We start from the raw sequence: 18,089 nt of genomic DNA on the forward strand, positions 1-18,089 counted from the left end.
GGGAAGGGACACCGGGGTGGAGCACGAGGGGGAGACGGAACTGGGGCTGCTCCCACCCAGCACAGCCATAATCTCCTCCAGCTGCCGTCACCGTGCCGTGCCAGCGAGGGAGGAAGAGAGAGGGAACAACAGGAAAATAACTCTGTTTTTTTTGCCTCAAATTCTGCAACTTGAGAGGGGAGAGAGAGAGACAACAGCTCAAAACAGAAATTTGTTTCTGGGCCAGGCAAGGAATATATGTAAGCGCCCTTCCCAGCCCAACCACAGCCCACAGCTCCAGCACAGGCATTTCTGCTCCCCGGGGGCTGTGTCCCCATGCTGGGCTCTCTCCCTTGGGAGGAGGTGTTCGCCCAAGGTCCTGCTTCCCTGGGAATTGCCTACCCCTCCAGCCCCAACACCAAAAGCAAACCCGATGCCAGCTGTCGTGGATCAAGCCGCATGGGGATGGGACACAGGGTTTCCAACACCATGAGGCTGGTTGCTCTTTCCAGCAGAGAAAATGGGATTTAAACAATTCCCACCAGCATCACCATAGTGTTTCCCCATATCCCAGACAGATTCATCTCATTATTCACGACCTTTCTCGCTGTGAGTCACCAGGATGCCGTTTCGGCCCCAGGACTTCTGCCACATGCCAGAGCCTGGCACGAGGCCACCGGGAGGGAGCGATGCCAATCACCCAAGCGGGAGAAAAGCAGCCGTCACTGCTGTCAGAAAGTTCCTGGAGATCCTTCCTGCTCACTGTCTGATGGTCGCTGCCGCTGTCACAGCCAAATTTGGGTTTCCACCCCCGGAGCTTGGGGTGAAGCTAGCAGTGTGCCTCCCACGGGGCTGCGGCCACCGGGCTCAGAGGCTGGGCAAGAACCCTGGGGACCTCAAGCCAAGGCTGTACAGGAGGTCAGCGCAGGGAAGGTTTCTGGAGAGGCTGCAAAGTATCTCAGATCCTGTGCACAGGCACCCGGACACCATCTGTAGTGTGGACAGAGCTGCACAACACACCCATGTATAAAGTCCATTTATTTCATAGCCAGGGCAATATAAGAGCTTATGTGGTCCCTTGCCACTGCATGGGCACAAACTCCTCTGCTCCTCCCGCTTTGCCAGCCCAGGCAAGGGGTGCACAGACACCCCCCCAACAGGGCCAGCGTGCCAGGCAAGTGGCAGGAGCCATCAGCAGGGGCACCAAGCACAGCCAGCGTGCAGGCAGGCTGGCAGGAGCTGCCCGCATCCCTCTGCCGTGCTAGACCCAGAGGAACCGAGCGCCCCATAGATTTTTCCTACAGTTTCAGCAGTTATCTGATAGAGGAGAAGCCAGTGCCAGCTGCACGTCTGCTGCGCAGCCAGGATGGGCTCTGTCACCGATGCTTTTAGCCGAGTCTCTGAATGCACAACCAGAAGCCATATCCATCTTGCTTTGACCCTTCTTTCCTAACCATCCTGACAGCTGGGACTCCAACGAAGAAAAAACTTTGCTGGCCATTTCCACTCCTTGCTGCTTGCCTGGGAGGAGACAGGGTCACCAGCAAAGGCGAGACCAGCCTGCCTGCCTCATGGGACCAAGTCGGTTCTAGCTGGACACATCCGCAAAGTCACACATCTCCCTGCTGGTGCCCAGGCTGCCATCTCCCCGACGGGTCCCCGCGAGCTCGGTGGGTAAACAGGAGGCAGTGGGTTCACCCGGCAAGAACCGGGTACAGGGGCAGGCGCCTGGGTGCTGGCCCACCCTGGCTCCTGCCCATCTCTCCCCAGCTCTCGGGGTACCCCATCGGGCTCTATGGGGTCCCTGGCACAGGATCCCACGGCTGCGGCCCCCTGCCTGGCAAGCCGGCCATCTCTCGTCGCCTTCGCCTCACACGATGCCGTTGCGCGTGGGGTGAGTCCGTACCCGGTAGATGATGACGGCAGTGGCCGGGCAGAGCACCAGGGCTGTCATGACGAGGATGGTGGCCAGGATGATCAAGACGATGACCCAGATGTCCAGGATGTGCTTGGGGAGAGTGCTGAGATCTGCTGGATCAGTCATCCTGCAAGGGAGAGGCAGAGGGGTGATGGGGCAGCCCCCTCCACCCCTCCCATAGCCAGAACCCCCCCCCCCCATTGCTCTAAGCACCCCACTGCTCTCTCCAGGGAGACCCCTGTGGCCACGTCCACCCTCGGCCTTCTTCAAGAGCAAAGGGCTTTGGTAAAGACTCCTTTGAGAAGCCCCAGGATTTACAGCGTGCTTTGATGCGGCCGGATTAACAGCCCAGGGAAAAACTTCCCTATTAATTGCTACCACTCTTAAAGGAGCTGATAAAGCAAAGCCACAACCAGACGTCCTGCTGGTCACTCACGAGTGGGTCATCGAGTGGTAAAACGGTGGGACCAGGGCAGCCAGAGCCCCCCTCACTTCAGGGGACCCTCACACACCCCAACCCCCCCCCCCCCCCCCCCCCGCGGTGCCTCCTGCTGACTCACGGAGTTAATGGCTTAATTAGCAGCAGGGCTGGGGTCACCATCCCTCCATGGATCCCACAGCTGCCTTCTGCCGGGCCACGACCGACAGCACCGGGCTGAGCCCCCCCCCCCAATCCATCCTGTCCGCAGCCTCCCCTGGCTCCAGCACCCCGGGGAGGGGGACACACACACACACACGGACGAACCCCCACCACGGGGGAGAAGAGGTGGCGGCCTCAGCCTGCCCTACCTGCCCTCCTGCCTGCCCGCACCCCCCTTTACCTGCAGCCCGGCTCCGGCGAAAGGCAGCGGCAGGATCCCCGCCGGGGGAGGGAGCCTCCGCCTGGCCCCGCCCGGCCCGCGGGGGGCGGCAGGGGAGGGAGAGGAGGGGAAGGGGAAGAGAGGGTAGGGGAAAGGAAGGGCAGGGCAGGGAGGACCTTTTTTTATGCAGCGGGATAAAGCAAGAACACGCTCCGGCTCATCCCCAACCCCGGATGGGGTCAGACCCGTCTGGAGCCAAACCCGAAGGTCTAAGGTGTCAAGGAGGCACCCTGGGGATATTTCATGGCGTAACAGCTTCGTAAAGGGCTTTTTCCCCGTTCCTGTTCCCCTCCTGCCTCGCCAACAGCAGGGCTTACGTGCCCCCACTTGCCTCCGTCGCCTGGGGCAAGAGGGAAAAGCAAAGCCACCGCAACCTTCCGTCAAACCCCAGCAGCGAGGCGCCAGCCAGCGCTCCCCGGGGCTTCGGGGCAGGGTTGATTTACAGACACAAGCAGAGAGCGTCTCCGGGGAGGCGGTAGACCTCGGCCCACCAGCTGGGAATGGCATTTCTGCTGCCCAGTGGAATATTCTGCTCCGTTGGCAATGCTGAAGGGCAAAGCCAGCAGCAGCTATTCCTGGCTGGCCGCGGGAAGCAAGGTGGAATGCTCTGATTTTCCTGCTGGGACACAAGCCTGGTGTCACCCACACTGGGACCCATACACCGCACCCTCCATCCCCACCTTTCCCAGGGAAACGTGCCGCATTCCCAGTGGCGGAAACCACTACCACTTGCTCTCAGACACCCCCAGCCTCCAGGCACACAGCTCCCCGCTCCCCCAGAAGCAGCGCACAGGCGGCTGGCGGGCAGCCTCCTCCCTCCCTCCGCAAGAACACGTCCCCCTCCAGCTGCTGCCGTCGGATAAAAAGCACGTGGGGTTTTTATCGCGAGCGGCGGCGGATCCTCGCAGGCAGGGGTTTCTTCTAGAGCCGCACGGGGAAGCGGCGGGCGGAGGCCACGGGCTGACACCAGGCGCTGCACGGGGACGTGCGAACCGGGGCGAGGACGGGGGAGCGATGCCGCAGGCCAGGCCGCAACGGATGCTTGGGCGGCGTGCCTGGGAGCAAACCGGAGGTGGTTTGCTGATGCAAGCTCTGGACGCGGAGCGCAACGCGGCGTTCGGAGACCTCACGCTTTTGCGCTTGATCCCCACGACACGGGGATGGTTTGTTTTTGTCGGGATCCTCCGTCTTAGCGACCGTGAGACTGAAAAGAAACCACTTTTTTTTGGGGGGGATGACGAAGCCCGGCACCCTGCGGGTTCAGAGGGGAACGTGGGCGGCGAAGGGCGCAGTAAAACGTGTTACCAAGCGCTCTGACACGCGTGAAGCAGCCAGGCCGGTGGCCCCGGCCCCGCTCCCCGCGCAGACTCCCCCACCCAGCCCGGAGGAGCACAGGGGCGAGCGTACGGCTTCGCCGGGCGACGCAGGGCTGAGCCAGGACCCCGCTGCGGGCAGAGCCGGGGCTGCTGCTGCTCCTCCTCCGACGGGCAGGCGGCCATGGCGCCCCGGGGGAGGCGGGCGGGCGGACGGACCACGCGGCGCCCACCGGCCCGCCCCGCCCCGCCGGGGTCACGTGGGCGGGTCGACGCGCTGACGCTCGGCGCTGACGTCTGACGGCGTGCGGCGGCTCGCCGGCAGCCGCCCCCCTCTCAAGATGGCGTCGCTGCTGCAGTCCGAGCGGGTGCTGTACCTGGTGCGCGGGGAGAAGGAGATGCGGGCGCCGCTGTCGCAGCTGTACTTCTGCCGGTACTGCAGCGAGCTCCGCTCCCTGGAGTGCGTCTCGCACGAGGTAACGGCGGCCCGGCTGCGCCGCGCCCGCAGAATGGTTGGGAGGGGGCGGGACGTTTCCCTCTCTGCGCGCGTCGGTTGGGTGGTTCTCCCGCCGCTCACTCGCTGTCTGCCTCGCTATTGGTTGGCGGCGCGGCTGAGGGGTGCGCGCAGCGCTGCCTGCATGGAGAGGGGTGATTGGCGGTGGATGAGGGAAGGGGCGGTGACTTGCTTTGGATTGGTTCTGTGGACCTGTCCGTCGGCAGAGTTCGGGCTGTGATTGGCTGAGGCGCGCGTACCAGGGGTGGGGACTGCCGCCAGAGGCGGCCTCCCCTCGTAGGAGAGGTGTCTTCCCCCTCCCCCCCCCCCCCCCCGCCGCCATAGGCTCCAGGGGGGGGGAGCGGCCCCTCCGCGGGGCCCGGCGGGGGCACCAGGGACCCCCCCCGCTGTGGGGCACGGCAAGGGGGGACAAGGACCCCTACTCACACACACATCCCCACCGGGGCCGGCCGGGGAGGGGCAGGGACGCCCACCGACCCACACCCCTCCGTGGGGCCCGGCCCGGGGTGAAGAGCGAGCCGTTCCCGGGCTGGTGCCTCTCACAGGGGGAGAGCTGCTCCGGGACACGGCCCCCGGGGCTCGCCGAGATGTGCTGGATGAGGTGGCGTTGGCAGCATCAAAGTAACAAACCCCACAAAAGCGGTGTGCTGAGGCCGGAGAGCACCGTCCTTGATTTGAGAACGGTTGGGAGCGTTTGGTATGAGTTCATTTTCACCTGGACAAGCTTTTCCCCCACGTTATGCAGTGGAATTTCTGCTGGGGAGAGTTTGTGCTTTGTCTAGGAATGGCTGGAGCCTTAAGCTGTAGGTTATCACCAGGCTGGAGCAATAGTCTGCTGGTGTGTGGGGCCCTGCCAGGAGCTCTGCTTTTGTGCAGAGCAGAACATGGGCAAGTCCTGATCCTCGGGCTGCTCGTGTGACTTCCCAAGTCATCATAATAAAATTGGTGGAATTGATTTTGTGGAAGTCTGGGTGAATTAAGAAATTATGATAGATTTGAAAAGCCTTTAAAGAGTGACTGTGCAACCCAGATCTCAGAAGAGGTATCTCTTCAGAAATGTTAAAGCCTCTGAAGAGTGGAAAATAGATTTGTCACCAGGCTGCATCCATCGTGAATTTACTATAGTGTGACAAGTGCAGTCGTTGTGCATTTCCATGTTTAATGATAAGTTTGTTTTCCTCTTCAAGAAGGGGACCCGCTTCTTGCTACTGTTGTTTTAATGGACAAAATTAGTTTGTGACAGCAGACAGATAAAAAGCGTTTTCTGAAATGTATGTATATCTGACCAGTGTAAGTACAAGGGCAGAAGAAATTTAGATATAAATGGAAAATACCATGCTGTTCAGCTGAAAAATGAAGTTGTGGTAACTGCAAAAGGTCAATACCCAGTTGTCCTTTTCCCACTTACTAGGCGGAGTAGTTTAATCTATCCTGACTTAAGAAACCTTCTGACTTACATTATTAAAGATCAAAATCTGGCTGAGATGGGCCAAGATTTCAGATACCAAAAAATGTCTCAAGTCTTCCCTGACTTCACCTGTCTATTGCCAGACACAAAGCCTTGTTAAATCGTGCGGCAGAGTTTCAGGCCGCTGCCAGCATGCGGTCTAGGCAAAAGCATGCCAGGAAGTGTGATGTGACCATCTTGTTCATCAGGTGGACTCTCACTACTGCCCCAGCTGCCTGGAAAACATGCCTTCAGCTGAAGCCAAGCTGAAAAAGAACAGGTAAGGTTGCTTTGGCTCTTTTCATCAAGACTCCCTATTTTAAACAGCTCCTTCCTTCATCAACACCTTACCGTGTGTATCTGAAACTCTCCTCAAAAATTACATCACTTCTTGCTACCTGTTAGTCTGTTTTGGGGAATAAGAGTCTTTCCGTGATGTATCATGTGGTCTTCACGTTTTAGTTATTTTGATGACCTGCTTTCATAATACAAAGGGTTTTTTAGTATCACCCAGTATTTCTCACTGTTGCGATTCTCATGTTGACTTTGAACCCCTCCCGTTCGCTTTGATGGCTCTGTTGCCCTCTTTCCCTAACACTGTTGCATAAGATGAAAAGATCTGTTAGTTTAATTTTGATTTTTTTGTTGAGAGCATTTTCCTTGGCCTGGGACCCTTGTCAGAGCACTGTCTTACAGGCCTTCGTCTTTACAGGTGTGCTAACTGCTTTGACTGCCCCTGCTGCATGCACACCCTTTCCACCCGGGCCACAAGCATTCCTGCTCCGCTCCCTGACGACCCAGCCAAGACTACCATGAAGAAAGCGTATTACTTGGCCTGTGGATTTTGCCGCTGGACTTCCCGAGATGTGGGCATGGCAGACAAGTCTGTCGGTAAGTGACAGCCAAAGACAGAAAACTGAGTAACAGCAGGAGCCCAGATTGTGTTTTGACAGTAACAGATCATCAAATTAGTTTCTCACTGTACAGTATACGTAATATCTGTCCAGGTTTTGAGTCAGAGTTGGAGATTCACAGGAAAATGGTTTGTTGCTGAAGTCTCCTCTGAAGAGCTGAGATGAGTTAGGGGAACGTGTGACCCACTTCCGTGCTCATGTTAACCTGACTAGTGAGAAAGCTGTCAAACGAGGGGCATTTTTAGTTGGTGCGCTCCCCCCACACTTGAGATCTTGTTTGTGTATCTTCAGAGACTTCAAAGCCGCTCAGTCTGACAGCATAAACATCTAATTTATTTTCTGTCACTTATGTTCTCTTATTCCAGAGTTGCTAGGCATTGTTTGTACTTGTTTTTTCTCTTCGTGATGGCACTGGAACAAAGCTTTCATCTATTTCTTGGTGCATAAGACTTGCAGAAAATATCTCTCGGGCTCCAGAAATGGGGCTGAGTAGATCAAGCAGGTCCTCTGACTTCCAGTGTTGATGTGACTGAAGAATGAGAGCTGAAGATGTGGGTACATGGGCAGCCAGTAATAAGAGATGGTTCTTGTAAACTCATGTACCTGCTGCTGAAGTGACTCCTAGGTGCTGTCTTGATTATTTCTCAAACGGCAGTTGTTTAAAAACACAGTATAAAAGTTGGTGAAGAGCCTTCAGCCCAAGTCTGCCTGTGAAAAGCATTCAGAGGTGTGCATTTGTGCAGGCTTGAACTTAAGGAGTTGCAATGGTAAGTGTAGCAAAAATAGGGAATGTCATATTTCATGAGTAAAACTGAGATAGTTGGGTGTTAGGTGTGATTTCTTTGCAAAGTCTGGAAACCTTCTCCTGAGGGCTTTGTTTTTTCTCTTTCTCATGCAGCTAGTGGTGGCTGGCAGGAGCCGGAGAATCCTCACGCACAGAGGGTGAGTGAAGGGGAAGGCCGTGCTTAGGCTGAGATGCATCAGCTAGAAAAAGCTGTTACTGCATCTATGTAATCCTTCAGATACCAGTTCCTAATCTCCACATTGACTGAATTAAATGGAAAGCCTCTTAGAGGCTCTCCCATGGATGTTGCAGTATAAAATCTCCTTTTCAGAAGAAACTCATTTGCAAACATCATATCTAATAGTGCTGTTAAAATGACACAAATGAATATGCTACATATGTATGTGAAAAAAAGCTGGTTTTCGACCAAGAGTGTGTTTAGGATCTGGAAAACAGAACTACACCTTTACTATCCTTCCCTGTCACCAGTTAGGGCTCTACACTAAATGTGATCAGCCTTGGGTGGGGGGAAAGATGCTGTTTGCTCCACTAATTCAAATTGCTTGGTTTTGGCCACGTGACATTACTGTGTCCAGTCATGGCGGATCCGTGAACAAAGTCTCCATGCCTAACTGCACAGTGAGAGTTGGACACTGCTTTCTGATAGATGTGAATCCCAAAGGAGGGTCAGTTTGTCACCTGCAGTGGGAGTTAAGACACACAGGCTTCTTTAATGTATATCCTTCAAAACACAGCTAGTACTAGGATCAGAGTGAAACAAGTAGCAGGAGCCCCAGCTTGTTCACAGACAAATACTGCAGCTGGTCTGGCATTTGTTCCTGGTTCACTGGGTATCTGTTCCTTTTCATCCCTCTAGATTAACAAACTGGTTGAGTACTACCAGCAGTTGGCTCAGAAAGAGAAGATCGAGCGGGACAGGAAGAAGCTGGTGCGACGCCGAAACTACATGCCCCTGGCCTTTTCGGTGAGCTGGGAGTACTGTGTTCTCAGAGCAGGACAAGTGATGGACAACAGCCTCATCTTGAAAGATTAGATAGTTGGTAGCACCATAGGGCTGCTCAGGGTTTTTTTTTTTATTGAGAATGTGAAGAAAATGTGCTAGGGCACATGGGTTTCTTTAGGGACAAGTAGTTTTACACCCATTACTGTGCATTATATTGCCTCTCTCTCTAATAGTCCTCTCTGATAATGCCAGAAAGGTTTACACTTGCCATGCAAAGGAACATGTTATCCAGCAGTGAAATGCAGTGCAACCTCAGTCACAATAGTGGTAGCTCTTTCTCAGGACAGTTGCATACCATGGTTCAGTAACAGTTAGGTCAACATTGTCTGGCACTTTTCTGCATGAAGTCTCAACTGAAATTAACCTTAAGACTTGGTTGTGGCCTGAATGACTTGTTTATTGTAACTGGCAGGTAAATGCTTACTTTGTTTAGCTGGGTGACTTGGCATATGCTTGCTACTTCTCAATTAACTGTGCTTGCTCTGTGCCCTTGCTTGTGTCTTATGGCTGCATTTTTTGTCTCCGTTGCTACCTGCTGCTATTTTGGGGGCTCTCCACAGCAACACACTATACACGTAGTGGTAAGTCTTTTCACAGTTTCTGCTGGTGTTAAAGCTCTCATGATACCAACTGAAGGGGAGTGACAGATCCTTCTCTTCACCTTGCCTCAGGGCCTCTGACTTGGATGTGCCTAGAACAAACGCACATGAAGGCTAACTAGTTAGAGGGTAACATTTTTTACAAAGGAAATAATTTTTTGTTAGCTTACAAACAGGGCAGTGTCTGGGTAAGTAACATATTTTTGAAAAGCAGTCCTTCACAAAGCTCGGCTGAGACACAGCCATTTGTCTGCCCAAGGCAAATGGCACTAACATGAATCTTCTGATCCTTGAAGAATCACCAGGGTAGGCTGGTACTCAGATTTCTTGTTTGGTGAGAATTCAGGTTTTCAGTCGTGGCCAGAAGCACCCTGTGTACGCTTCAGCTGTAGAAAGCTGAGGAGTAGCTCAGCTATTCCTGCCAATTGATGGTGCCTGGTGAGATAGACCTGTAGATAACAAGGCTTGTAGGAGGCTGAACCTTCCAGCTGCTTCTAGTAGTGCTACAGAGCATTTCAGATGGATGCATACCCAGAGAGACCCAGTTCTTTTGGCAGCTGAGCTCTCATTCTGCACTGCTTGATATGCTATTGCTCTGAAGAGAAGATCAAGAGAAAATGTGTCAGTAGTGCAGGCTGGTGATTTAAGGAAAGAGCAAAAGCTTTATAAGCAGTAGACACGTACATCTGTATCCGTCTCTCCCTGTCTCCAGTGCAGTGGTAATTGTTTTCTCCTTACTAACAGTTTGAGCAGAAAAAAAATCTTGGGAAGCACTGAATACCTTTCATTTTTTGCTTTCCTTTGCTTGTCTCCCTATGCTTGTCATGCAGCTCAAAGGATGAGTTTGCAGTAGGTCTTTTTGTCCTGGGAGGAAGCAGACCTGAAGCTGACAGTTCCTTTTTTCCTTGTAGGACAAATATGGTCTTGGAACCAGGCTTCAACGCCAGAGGCCCGGAGCACCGATCAGTGCCCTCGCTGGACTCTCGTGAGTCTCAGGGTTGGGGTTACCTTTGTGGAAAGGATAGGAGGTGTAGGCAACAGAGCAATAAAGCAGCTTCAGAAGGATGATGAACCATATTCGTGGATAGCAGTGAAAGGAGCTTTCTTCTTTGCAGCATTAGAGATGTTAAATCCTCAGGCATCTCTGTGCAGCAGCTCCGGATGTATTGCTTTCTCCCAGTAGAAACAAGTGACTGCTCACGTCCTTATGCAGTTGCTATTGTCTTGCAATCTGAGCTCTCACTGCCTTCTGTGTTATAATGCAGTTAGTGCTGTTGCTGTCTGTCAGAGCACACGTACTATATTTTATGACCTAGTTGTCCCTCACTTTGCTTCAGCCTGAAAGAAGGAGAGGACCAGAAGGAGATCAAGATTGAGCCAGCTGATGCAGTGGAAGAAGTGGAACCTCTTCCTGAGGATTACTACACAAGACCCATCAATCTGACAGAAGGTAATACCTTAATATTGTGTCACTTTTTGCCCTTACATTTTATAACATAGGCAGTGCCTGGAAACTTGTCTGTGGGGTTCCTATTGGCCCAAGATTTTAGTAATTTTTATGCTGGGATTGAAATGGTGGGAAATTTTTTACTTTTAAAATGGTAACTTTGAATGCAGCCTCAGGTTCATGTTGTACATGGAAAGCTCAGAGCCAAATACATCAGGCCTCTTAATTAATGGTTGTTTCATTTTCTTGCTGACCTTAATTTCTCTGCATGTGAAGTGTCAGCTTTTGGATTGAGAAAAGAGCTGATGTCCTTTTTCAAGTAATAGCTGGAAATAAGGAGGTAGCTGAGCTGCTGAGGAGTTGGAGCCAAAACTGACCTGTGAAGTAACAATTGCACATTACTTTTGACATCAGCTTACAACAGCTTGCATATGCTTGCCAGTTATTTAGCTGGCTCATGATTTGATCAGCAAATATTGTAAAATGGTCAACTAAACTTGGGAGAGAACAGGATGAAACAGTAGGTACAGAAAGCAATGTGAACTTTCTGCTGAGGTGGCTCTAAGTAGGACAGATGTTCTTGATAGTCCTGCAGGCCTACAAAGGCCGCCAATATTAATTAATTCATGAAAGGTTTATGGAAAGGAGTAGATAGTCTTCGTCTCCTTTTCTCATGAGACTGTCAGCATTGTGAGAGTATGATGCTGGTAAAGACAACTTTTTTGTGATTCTCCGCAGTGAGGCAGAGGCTGCCAGGTGGCTCACTGCCTCTTAGATACTGGAAACAGTGAGGAGCCTCTTTTTTTGGGAGAAACCCATGGGAGGTTTGGCTGCTGGGAGTTCTTTGCCTCAGGAACTATGTAGTCACCAAGTCTCTGCATGAGTCTGAATTACGCAAACTCCTTGCTGAGAAGCTGTATATTGTACTTGTGCAGCATCCAGCTGTGAGGGTAACAAAGCCATGAAAACGCATTGGCTCTTGGGGAAGGAAAGAACTTATTTTCTAGATGATTACAAAATTCTGTTTCCACCTCATCTGAGCTTTGAATAGAGATCAGGGTCCCTTGTTTCTCCTGGGCTGGCACTGATGTTGCTGTCGTGTTACCGTGTCCAGTCAGGGCAGCCCTTTATACAACTCTTACTTCCATTCATTCACTGCTAGAAACAGTGACACTTGCCAGTGGCTTCTGAATTATTGGGTGCGGGTGAAATTCAGTTTCTTAGATTGTAGCATGTCTGTACACAGTGCGCGGCACGCTTGCTCTTGAGCCAGCGCATATGTAGAATCTAGCTCAAGTTCCAGAGTCTGAGTGCGATGTTAATTTGTCTTGCTTTCTGCTGTGCACCCAGTGACGACTCTGCGTCAGCGTCTGCTGCAGCCTGACTTCCAGCCGATCTGCGCTTCCCAGCTCTACCCACGTCATAAGCACCTCCTGATCAAACGTTCACTGCGCTGTCGGGTAGGTAATTAAGTACAAAAAAGTGCTTTTTCTAGGCTCACAGAACTTGGATTGTGGGAAATGGGCTGTGTATTTCTTTTTAGAAGAAACTGCTCAAATGCTTCTGGTGTTGGAAGTTCTCAACCAAATTACTGGTAACAGCACTAGGAGGTGAGGGAGGCTGTCGCATTTCTGACATGATGAAGATTGTGAAAGGGAGACAACTTTGTCAAAGATGCATAAAGATAGAAAGGTGGGTTTGCGTAAGGGTCTGTGTGCTCTGCCTAGCCAAAGAATTGTAGAAGTCTGCCAGTAAAGTCAGAATTTAAAAATTTCTGCTATTAGTAAAGACAAAAATCAAAGTGGGCAAACAAGATACTAGTGAGAGGCAGTGCAGAATACTGAAGATGCCCTTAGAGTGAAGGCAGAAAGAGAATATTTCAAAGAAAATTAGAGAGCTGGGAAGTGAAGATAGGCAAGAATTAAATCCAAGTTCTGTTGTTGGCTTACTATGTGGTCTTCAAAAAGCTGCCTGTTTTCTCAGTGAAACAGGGATATTTATCTAGTTCCCAGGGTAATAGAGCAATATTCTCTTAAGTATTTAAGATGCAGAATGGTTTGCAAATGCAGAATATTTTCTCAGAAATACGTAATATCAGGCTGAGCCTATATTTGAAAGTAGAGTATGAGGAGGTCAGTCCTGAGTTCCAGCTGTTTGGTTTTTTTAATGGATCCTGGAGCATAGTTAAAGGGCTTGCAGTTATTTGTGCCTTCTTCCTCTTGCAGTCAGTGAGTGTCCGAGTATTTTTAAGCCAGATTCCAAATCCCGTGTTTCTGAGATTGCACTGATGTTGCTGGTTAAGACATTTTCAGAGTATCATTAACTTGACAAAACAATGGCTGCATGCACGCCAGGGTAGTTTTTGTCTGCACTGTGCTAGAGGCCAGTAGTGCCGTGGCTAGTGGCACAGTGCTTGCAGCTCTGATTCTTTGGTTTGGGACCACACACTGTCTTTGTGTGCTGACTAAAATATCTTTGTCTCTAGAAATGTGAACATAACCTGAGCAAACCAGAATTCAATCCAACATCTATCAAATTCAAGATCCAGCTGGTTGCTGTGTAAGTAAGATATGGGACTGGGGAGAACAACCACCTATCCATGCTTAGTTAATGCCTTCTATTTTCATTTCTTTTGTTTTCTTGATTTGACCTCCTGTGTGATTGTGTCATCTCTTAGGATGGCGTGATCACATTTTTAATTTATGCAGCTTATCCATAGTAGGTTTGCTCCCTTATCTTCTAAAAAGTTTGCTGAAGACTTCAGCAGTTTGAAAAAGACATTGCATGCTGTGCTAGCCCAGCACAGTATCAGGAGTTTGTAGGATTAGGCTTATATAGCAAAAGGACACTTCATTTTAATGTAAGCTAAGCTCTAATAGCATTGAACAAGTTAGCTGGATGTCTGTGAAGACATCCCTCTGCTTAAGAGGTAGGTTATAGACAGCAACACAGTCTGTCATGGTCATTTGCTTTGTTCTTGTTGTAGTAACTATATCCCTGAAGTGAGAATCATGTCTATTCCCAACCTGCGCTACATGAAGGTCAGTACTTTTTTCTGGAAATGTCTTAGCATGAGACACAGCCGGGAGGTGTGGATGTGGGATCTTTCTGGAAGATGACATGGTGTGATGATTGCTGCCTGAGGGCTTCACTTGCTCCATTTAGAGAGGGTGCAGGGTTTAAGGGAGTGGTCAGAATTACACTGCATGTACTTGTCTCTGAATGAGTAGATTACTGTGCAGTGTGACATCTGGCATCACAAGCATACACCAATATCTGAAGAATAAAAGGTGTGGAGTTGAGATCTTGGCTAGATTCCAAGGATGTCTATTACTTACATTAAGAAAGAGTGCTGCGCATGGCATTGGCACCTTTCTTACAGACTGGGGGTGTTCGCTATCCGTCCCTTGAGTGTATGTGGTGCAATTTTTGAAGGTGTTGATCAGTCACAGAAGTTGGAGGTGCTAACAGTAACAATGAATTTTAGAGAATTGCTTCTTAAACTGTGATTCCTGAATCTCCCCAGGAAAGCCAAGTCCTTCTGACTCTGACCAATCCAGTGGAGAACATCACACATGTCACGCTGCTGGAGTGTGAGGAGGGAGACCCTGACAACATCAACAGCACTGCCAAGGTATTGTGCCCTCCTGCTGTGCAAGCCCAAGCCTCTTCCAAGGCTTTCCACTCCTGTTTATCCTTCCACAGATCACACTTTTCATATGTCCTTCAGTGTCTGCTAACTGCATTGCATTTTCCTCCTTGGAGCTTAAATGACTGTCACCAGTGTAAACATCAGATCATAAAGTGTTTTGAAATTGTATCTTTTCATTGAGATCTAGAACCCAAGGGAGAAATACACAATTTCACTGGTAGAGTGGTAACGGGGTGGTACTGGTGTGGTTTCTTCCATGAAAGCCCAGGATGAATCACTTCTCTGTTAAACCATAGTAAAGCAGCCTTCAGAAGGGGAGGGCTCTCTCCTGCTCACAGTGTAGGTGGTGATCAGTGCTGAAAGGCTTCTTCTCTTCCTGTTCTGTTTCAGGTGACAGTTCCACCCAAGGAGCTTATTTTGGCTGGTAAAGATGCTGCAGCAGAATACGATGAGCTGGCAGAGCCTCAAGATTTCCAGGATGACCCTGAGTGAGTGTTGTCTGTCCTGTGGGGATCCTGTCCCTTAAAAACTTGGCACTCAACCAAGTAACTCATGCTCCTCTGTGTCTTCAGCATGTTTGGGGGCTTCTTTTTCACGTTTTCCTGGGGGGAGGGGGTTCGGGGGAGTCAGAGATCAGCAATTCAAATCTTTCTGCTTGTGGTTTGGACTATTCAGGAGACATCTGTTCCCTTTGAGGCAAGGTGTGCTGTTACAGCAGTTGAGTTGTAGGTGGTGGTACTAATTCTTTCCAGAATACTCTGTGTAATCCTTTCCTTTGCAAGCAGAGGGTTCATGGTAGCGGTGAGAACTACACAGTAGGGTGTGTGACAGAGCTGCCTCCAGCCTTCAAAATGGAGTGTGTTCTGCAGCGTCTCACAGAGCAACTTGAGCTATATGCTGTGGCCCTTCTTTGTTGCACTGCTGGGTACATAACTCCCATGGCCAAAGCAGGCGTGTTCTGTTTGACAGATGTGTCAGCAGCTGTCAGCATAAAGGGGAGCACCCATGTTCTGAATGTGGGGCAGGAGGGGCTGTGGGCCCCCTGCAAAAAGAACAGCAGGGAGTAAGCTACAAACCAGGGCAGCTGTTCTAGCAGGGCGTATTCAGCCCACGGGCCGTAAACTTGAGCATCCCTCTTATGTGGTGTCAGAATAAATCTCTCAGAACAATTGTTTGAGAACTTGGCTGACCCAGTGTTCTTTTGTTTTCTGCCTTGCAGCGTTATCGCCTTCAGAAAAGCCAATAAGGTAGGAGTTTTCATCAAGGTCACCCCACAGAAAGAAGAGGGTGAAGTGACCGTGAGTTTCAAGATGAAGCATGAGTTTAAAAACCTCACTGCTCCAATCCGACCCAGTGAGGAAGGCGATCACACCTCTGAGGTCATCTGGCTCACCCATCACGTGGAGCTCAGCCTCGGTCCAGTGCTCCCATAAATGCTCCAAATGCTTGTGCCCCGATGGCTGGCCGCAGGATGGACTGTCACAGTGAGGAAAGCACCTGGTGAAACGTTCTGTGAGAGCTCCTTTGTGATGTGTGGGTGTGTGCCACGGGCCCCAGCTGGGCCGCGAGAGGCAGCTGAGGGTGCCGTGGTTTGGGATGGTTTGTTCTCTCTCCTCTTGTCGTAGTGCCCACTAACTACCGCTCTGCTTCCCCAGACTGCCACAGGCTAGTTTAACTTGCAGCACGTGTTTCAGCACAGAGAAAGATGTCGCTTTCTCCAGATTCGCAGTACACCTGGCTGAATTTGGTTTTATCAACAGAAAAGAACCCATATTGTTTTTTCTTCATGTCAGCCCACAAACCTGATGTTACATACTCAATAGCGAATGACTTCTTTTTCACACAGAGCTATGCCATTCCCAAAGAAACATTTTAAGAGGTGGCCACATCTGCTGCGTTATTGGCAAGTTACTGGCAGCAGCATGATGCTTTCTTTTGGTTTTCTGCTTCCTCGTAGGATACCTCAGCTGTGGGTGATTGGGACGTACAACCCTACCACTCTGGCATGCATAGCTTGTGTAGCCAAGGTGATAGATCTGTTTTCACAAAGGAAATTATCAGTTTGCCTTTAAACCGAAAACATAGTGTGCTGTAGTGTTCATGGATTTGACTGGCAACCGAGCCCACTGTCAGCCCGCTGCGTTGCAGGTGGATGTGGTAGCATGATGTGCTGCGAGCTGGGAATTCAGGTTCTGCCACAGCTCTTGACTGAGGCAGGGATGCTCCAGAGAGGCTGCCTGGCAGTCTTCAGATCAATTAATGTGTGTTAATAGGGGTAGAGATCAGAGTATGAAACCTGGAGAGTTAAGATTAGGTCTGGTATATGTAAAACTACAGAGGCTGTTTGAGTTCATACTCTTGTCTTTTTCCAGTTAGGGTGGGTGGGAGGGCGGTATAAAGGTGGGAAGACAGTTATACGTTAACTAGCATACACTGTACCACGAGGTAATCTATCTGGGGTGTAATCTGGCTGTAGTCCAAGCTAAAATCAGTAATTAAGAGCAGTGTATCCAGGATACTGAATTACCAGTAACTCCATAGCTTAGTGCAAGCGGGTGAGATCGCTCTTCCTGCAGAGCATTCCCAGTTCAGACATTGACCTTCGTTAAACATTTCTGATGGGCTTTGATGTGCTGCTGTGCTGGGAAAGGCTTGAATCCCAGCCAGCCGCGGCTGTGTTGCTCGAGACACTTGTGCCATGGTTCTGCCAGCCTGGAGCTGCAAATCCTCTGCACAGGAGGGCGGGACGAGGCTGCCCACTCTCCGGGGGAGGTGGGGGTGCAGCAGCCAAAAACATCTCCCGTAGCGTGAGAAATCTGCCTTGGTGTGCCCGGGGGGGCCGCGCGCCTTACAGCCTAAATCCTGCAGCGGGTCTCAAAGCGCCCGAGGCATCACGTTTACAACTTCGCGTAGGTTACACACAGTTGTACAGCATGAGTTTAAGACTTGTAGTTCGTTGTTAATGTCTAGTGCTAGCGCCTGCTGCGGCTTTACCTGTCCAGATAACAAAGCACTTAACCTTTGGCTGTGACTTCTTTTCAGTAGCTGAAATAGCCGCCACGCTTGCGACACTAATGTGGAAAAGAGCCTTCCAGGGACAAGATGGCGGCTGACCGAGGCCTCCAGCTGCCGTCCGCCTCCGGCGCTGGGCTGGTGTTTGCACGACCTGCTCATGAATGCTCGGTTTCTCACTGAAAACAAAAAGCTGCGTTGATTTATGATATTCTGAGCGGTCTAATTAGCTCGGTGAGGTTTGGGTTGGTTTTTTTCCTCCCCTCCCTGTAGGTGCTTGTAGGTGATAGGAAAGGTGTGTCCCTGCTCCCCTCCCTGACAGGCGACTGTTGCCTTACTGCTTGACGTCGTGTAGTGACCTTCAATAAAGCAAACGTGGCTCTCGGATTCTTTGCGCTGGTTCTTACGCTGCGGTTCATTAGAAAATAATAATTATTTAAAAAAAAAAAAAAAAAAGCGCTAAGCACCCAGCCCCCCGTTTTCCCAGTGGTTTCGCCCGTCCCCCCGTTCCCGGTGGTTTCGCTCGCTCCGCCCATTCCTGCCCCTTTGGCTGACCTCTATGGTTTGCCGTGCCTAGAGCGTCCTTCGCCCCCGGTACGTGCCTCTGACGTTGTCGCGTCGCCTAG

General features: G+C 50.9%; 3 protein-coding genes across 7 annotated transcripts; 1 reads left to right on the forward strand and 2 right to left on the reverse strand.

Annotated features, from left to right (window-relative positions):
• Positions 1-1,002: 1,002 nt before the first annotated feature.
• SMIM3 (small integral membrane protein 3) lies at positions 1,003-3,402 on the reverse strand. Of its 2 annotated transcripts, none has more exons than XM_049829571.1 (2): positions 2,719-3,402; positions 1,003-2,024 (listed from the first exon to the last, which is right to left on the reverse strand). In XM_049829571.1, the coding sequence occupies exon 2, from the start codon at positions 2,021-2,023 to the stop codon at positions 1,850-1,852; it is 174 nt and encodes a 57-aa protein (XP_049685528.1). In that variant the 5' UTR covers position 2,024; positions 2,719-3,402; the 3' UTR covers positions 1,003-1,849. The 2 variants fall into 2 exon arrangements, with proteins under 2 accessions (XP_049685528.1, XP_049685527.1); XM_049829570.1 differs by lacking the exon at positions 2,719-3,402 and adding an exon at positions 2,458-2,678.
• A 77-nt stretch (positions 3,403-3,479) lies between these two features.
• LOC126050970 (uncharacterized) lies at positions 3,480-4,256 on the reverse strand. 3 transcript variants are annotated; one of them, XM_049829566.1, is made up of 2 exons: positions 4,063-4,256; positions 3,480-3,975 (listed from the first exon to the last, which is right to left on the reverse strand). In XM_049829566.1, the coding sequence occupies exons 1-2, from the start codon at positions 4,254-4,256 to the stop codon at positions 3,480-3,482; spliced, it is 690 nt and encodes a 229-aa protein (XP_049685523.1). The 3 variants fall into 3 exon arrangements, with proteins under 3 accessions (XP_049685523.1, XP_049685525.1, XP_049685524.1); XM_049829568.1 differs by having other exon boundaries at positions 3,679-3,961; positions 4,165-4,256; XM_049829567.1 differs by having other exon boundaries at positions 3,679-3,961.
• Positions 4,257-4,318: 62 nt separating this feature from the next.
• DCTN4 (dynactin subunit 4) lies at positions 4,319-17,850 on the forward strand. Of its 2 annotated transcripts, XM_049829548.1 has the most exons (14): positions 4,319-4,546; positions 6,241-6,311; positions 6,744-6,922; positions 7,844-7,887; positions 8,607-8,714; positions 9,314-9,334; positions 10,264-10,337; positions 10,690-10,802; positions 12,150-12,259; positions 13,285-13,358; positions 13,786-13,840; positions 14,326-14,433; positions 14,842-14,939; positions 15,671-17,850. In XM_049829548.1, the coding sequence occupies exons 1-14, from the start codon at positions 4,412-4,414 to the stop codon at positions 15,882-15,884; spliced, it is 1,404 nt and encodes a 467-aa protein (XP_049685505.1). In that variant the 5' UTR covers positions 4,319-4,411; the 3' UTR covers positions 15,885-17,850. The 2 variants fall into 2 exon arrangements, with proteins under 2 accessions (XP_049685505.1, XP_049685506.1); XM_049829549.1 differs by lacking the exon at positions 9,314-9,334.
• The last annotated feature ends 239 nt before the right edge of the window (positions 17,851-18,089 follow it).

Source organism: Accipiter gentilis, chromosome 26, assembly GCF_929443795.1.
Source record: "Accipiter gentilis chromosome 26, bAccGen1.1, whole genome shotgun sequence".
NCBI classification, from domain to species: Eukaryota; Metazoa; Chordata; class Aves; order Accipitriformes; family Accipitridae; genus Astur; species Astur gentilis.

Excerpts from the sequence above, each read along its gene's own strand:
- DCTN4 (XM_049829548.1), top strand. The coding sequence starts at position 4,412 with ATGGCGTCGCTGCTGCAGTCCGAGCGGGTGCTGTACCTGGTGCGCGGG. Across the intron at positions 4,547-6,240 it reads TGGAGTGCGTCTCGCACGAG|GTGGACTCTCACTACTGCCC; the intron begins GTAACGGCGGCC and ends CTTGTTCATCAG. Across the intron at positions 8,715-9,313 it reads ACATGCCCCTGGCCTTTTCG|CAACACACTATACACGTAGT; the intron begins GTGAGCTGGGAG and ends GGCTCTCCACAG.
- LOC126050970 (XM_049829566.1), bottom strand. The coding sequence starts at position 4,256 with ATGGCCGCCTGCCCGTCGGAGGAGGAGCAGCAGCAGCCCCGGCTCTGC. Across the intron at positions 3,976-4,062 it reads CACGCGTGTCAGAGCGCTTG|TGGTTTCTTTTCAGTCTCAC; the intron begins GTAACACGTTTT and ends CCCAAAAAAAAG.
- SMIM3 (XM_049829570.1), bottom strand. The coding sequence starts at position 2,498 with ATGGTGACCCCAGCCCTGCTGCTAATTAAGCCATTAACTCC. Across the intron at positions 2,025-2,457 it reads CTAATTAAGCCATTAACTCC|GATGACTGATCCAGCAGATC; the intron begins GTGAGTCAGCAG and ends TCTCCCTTGCAG.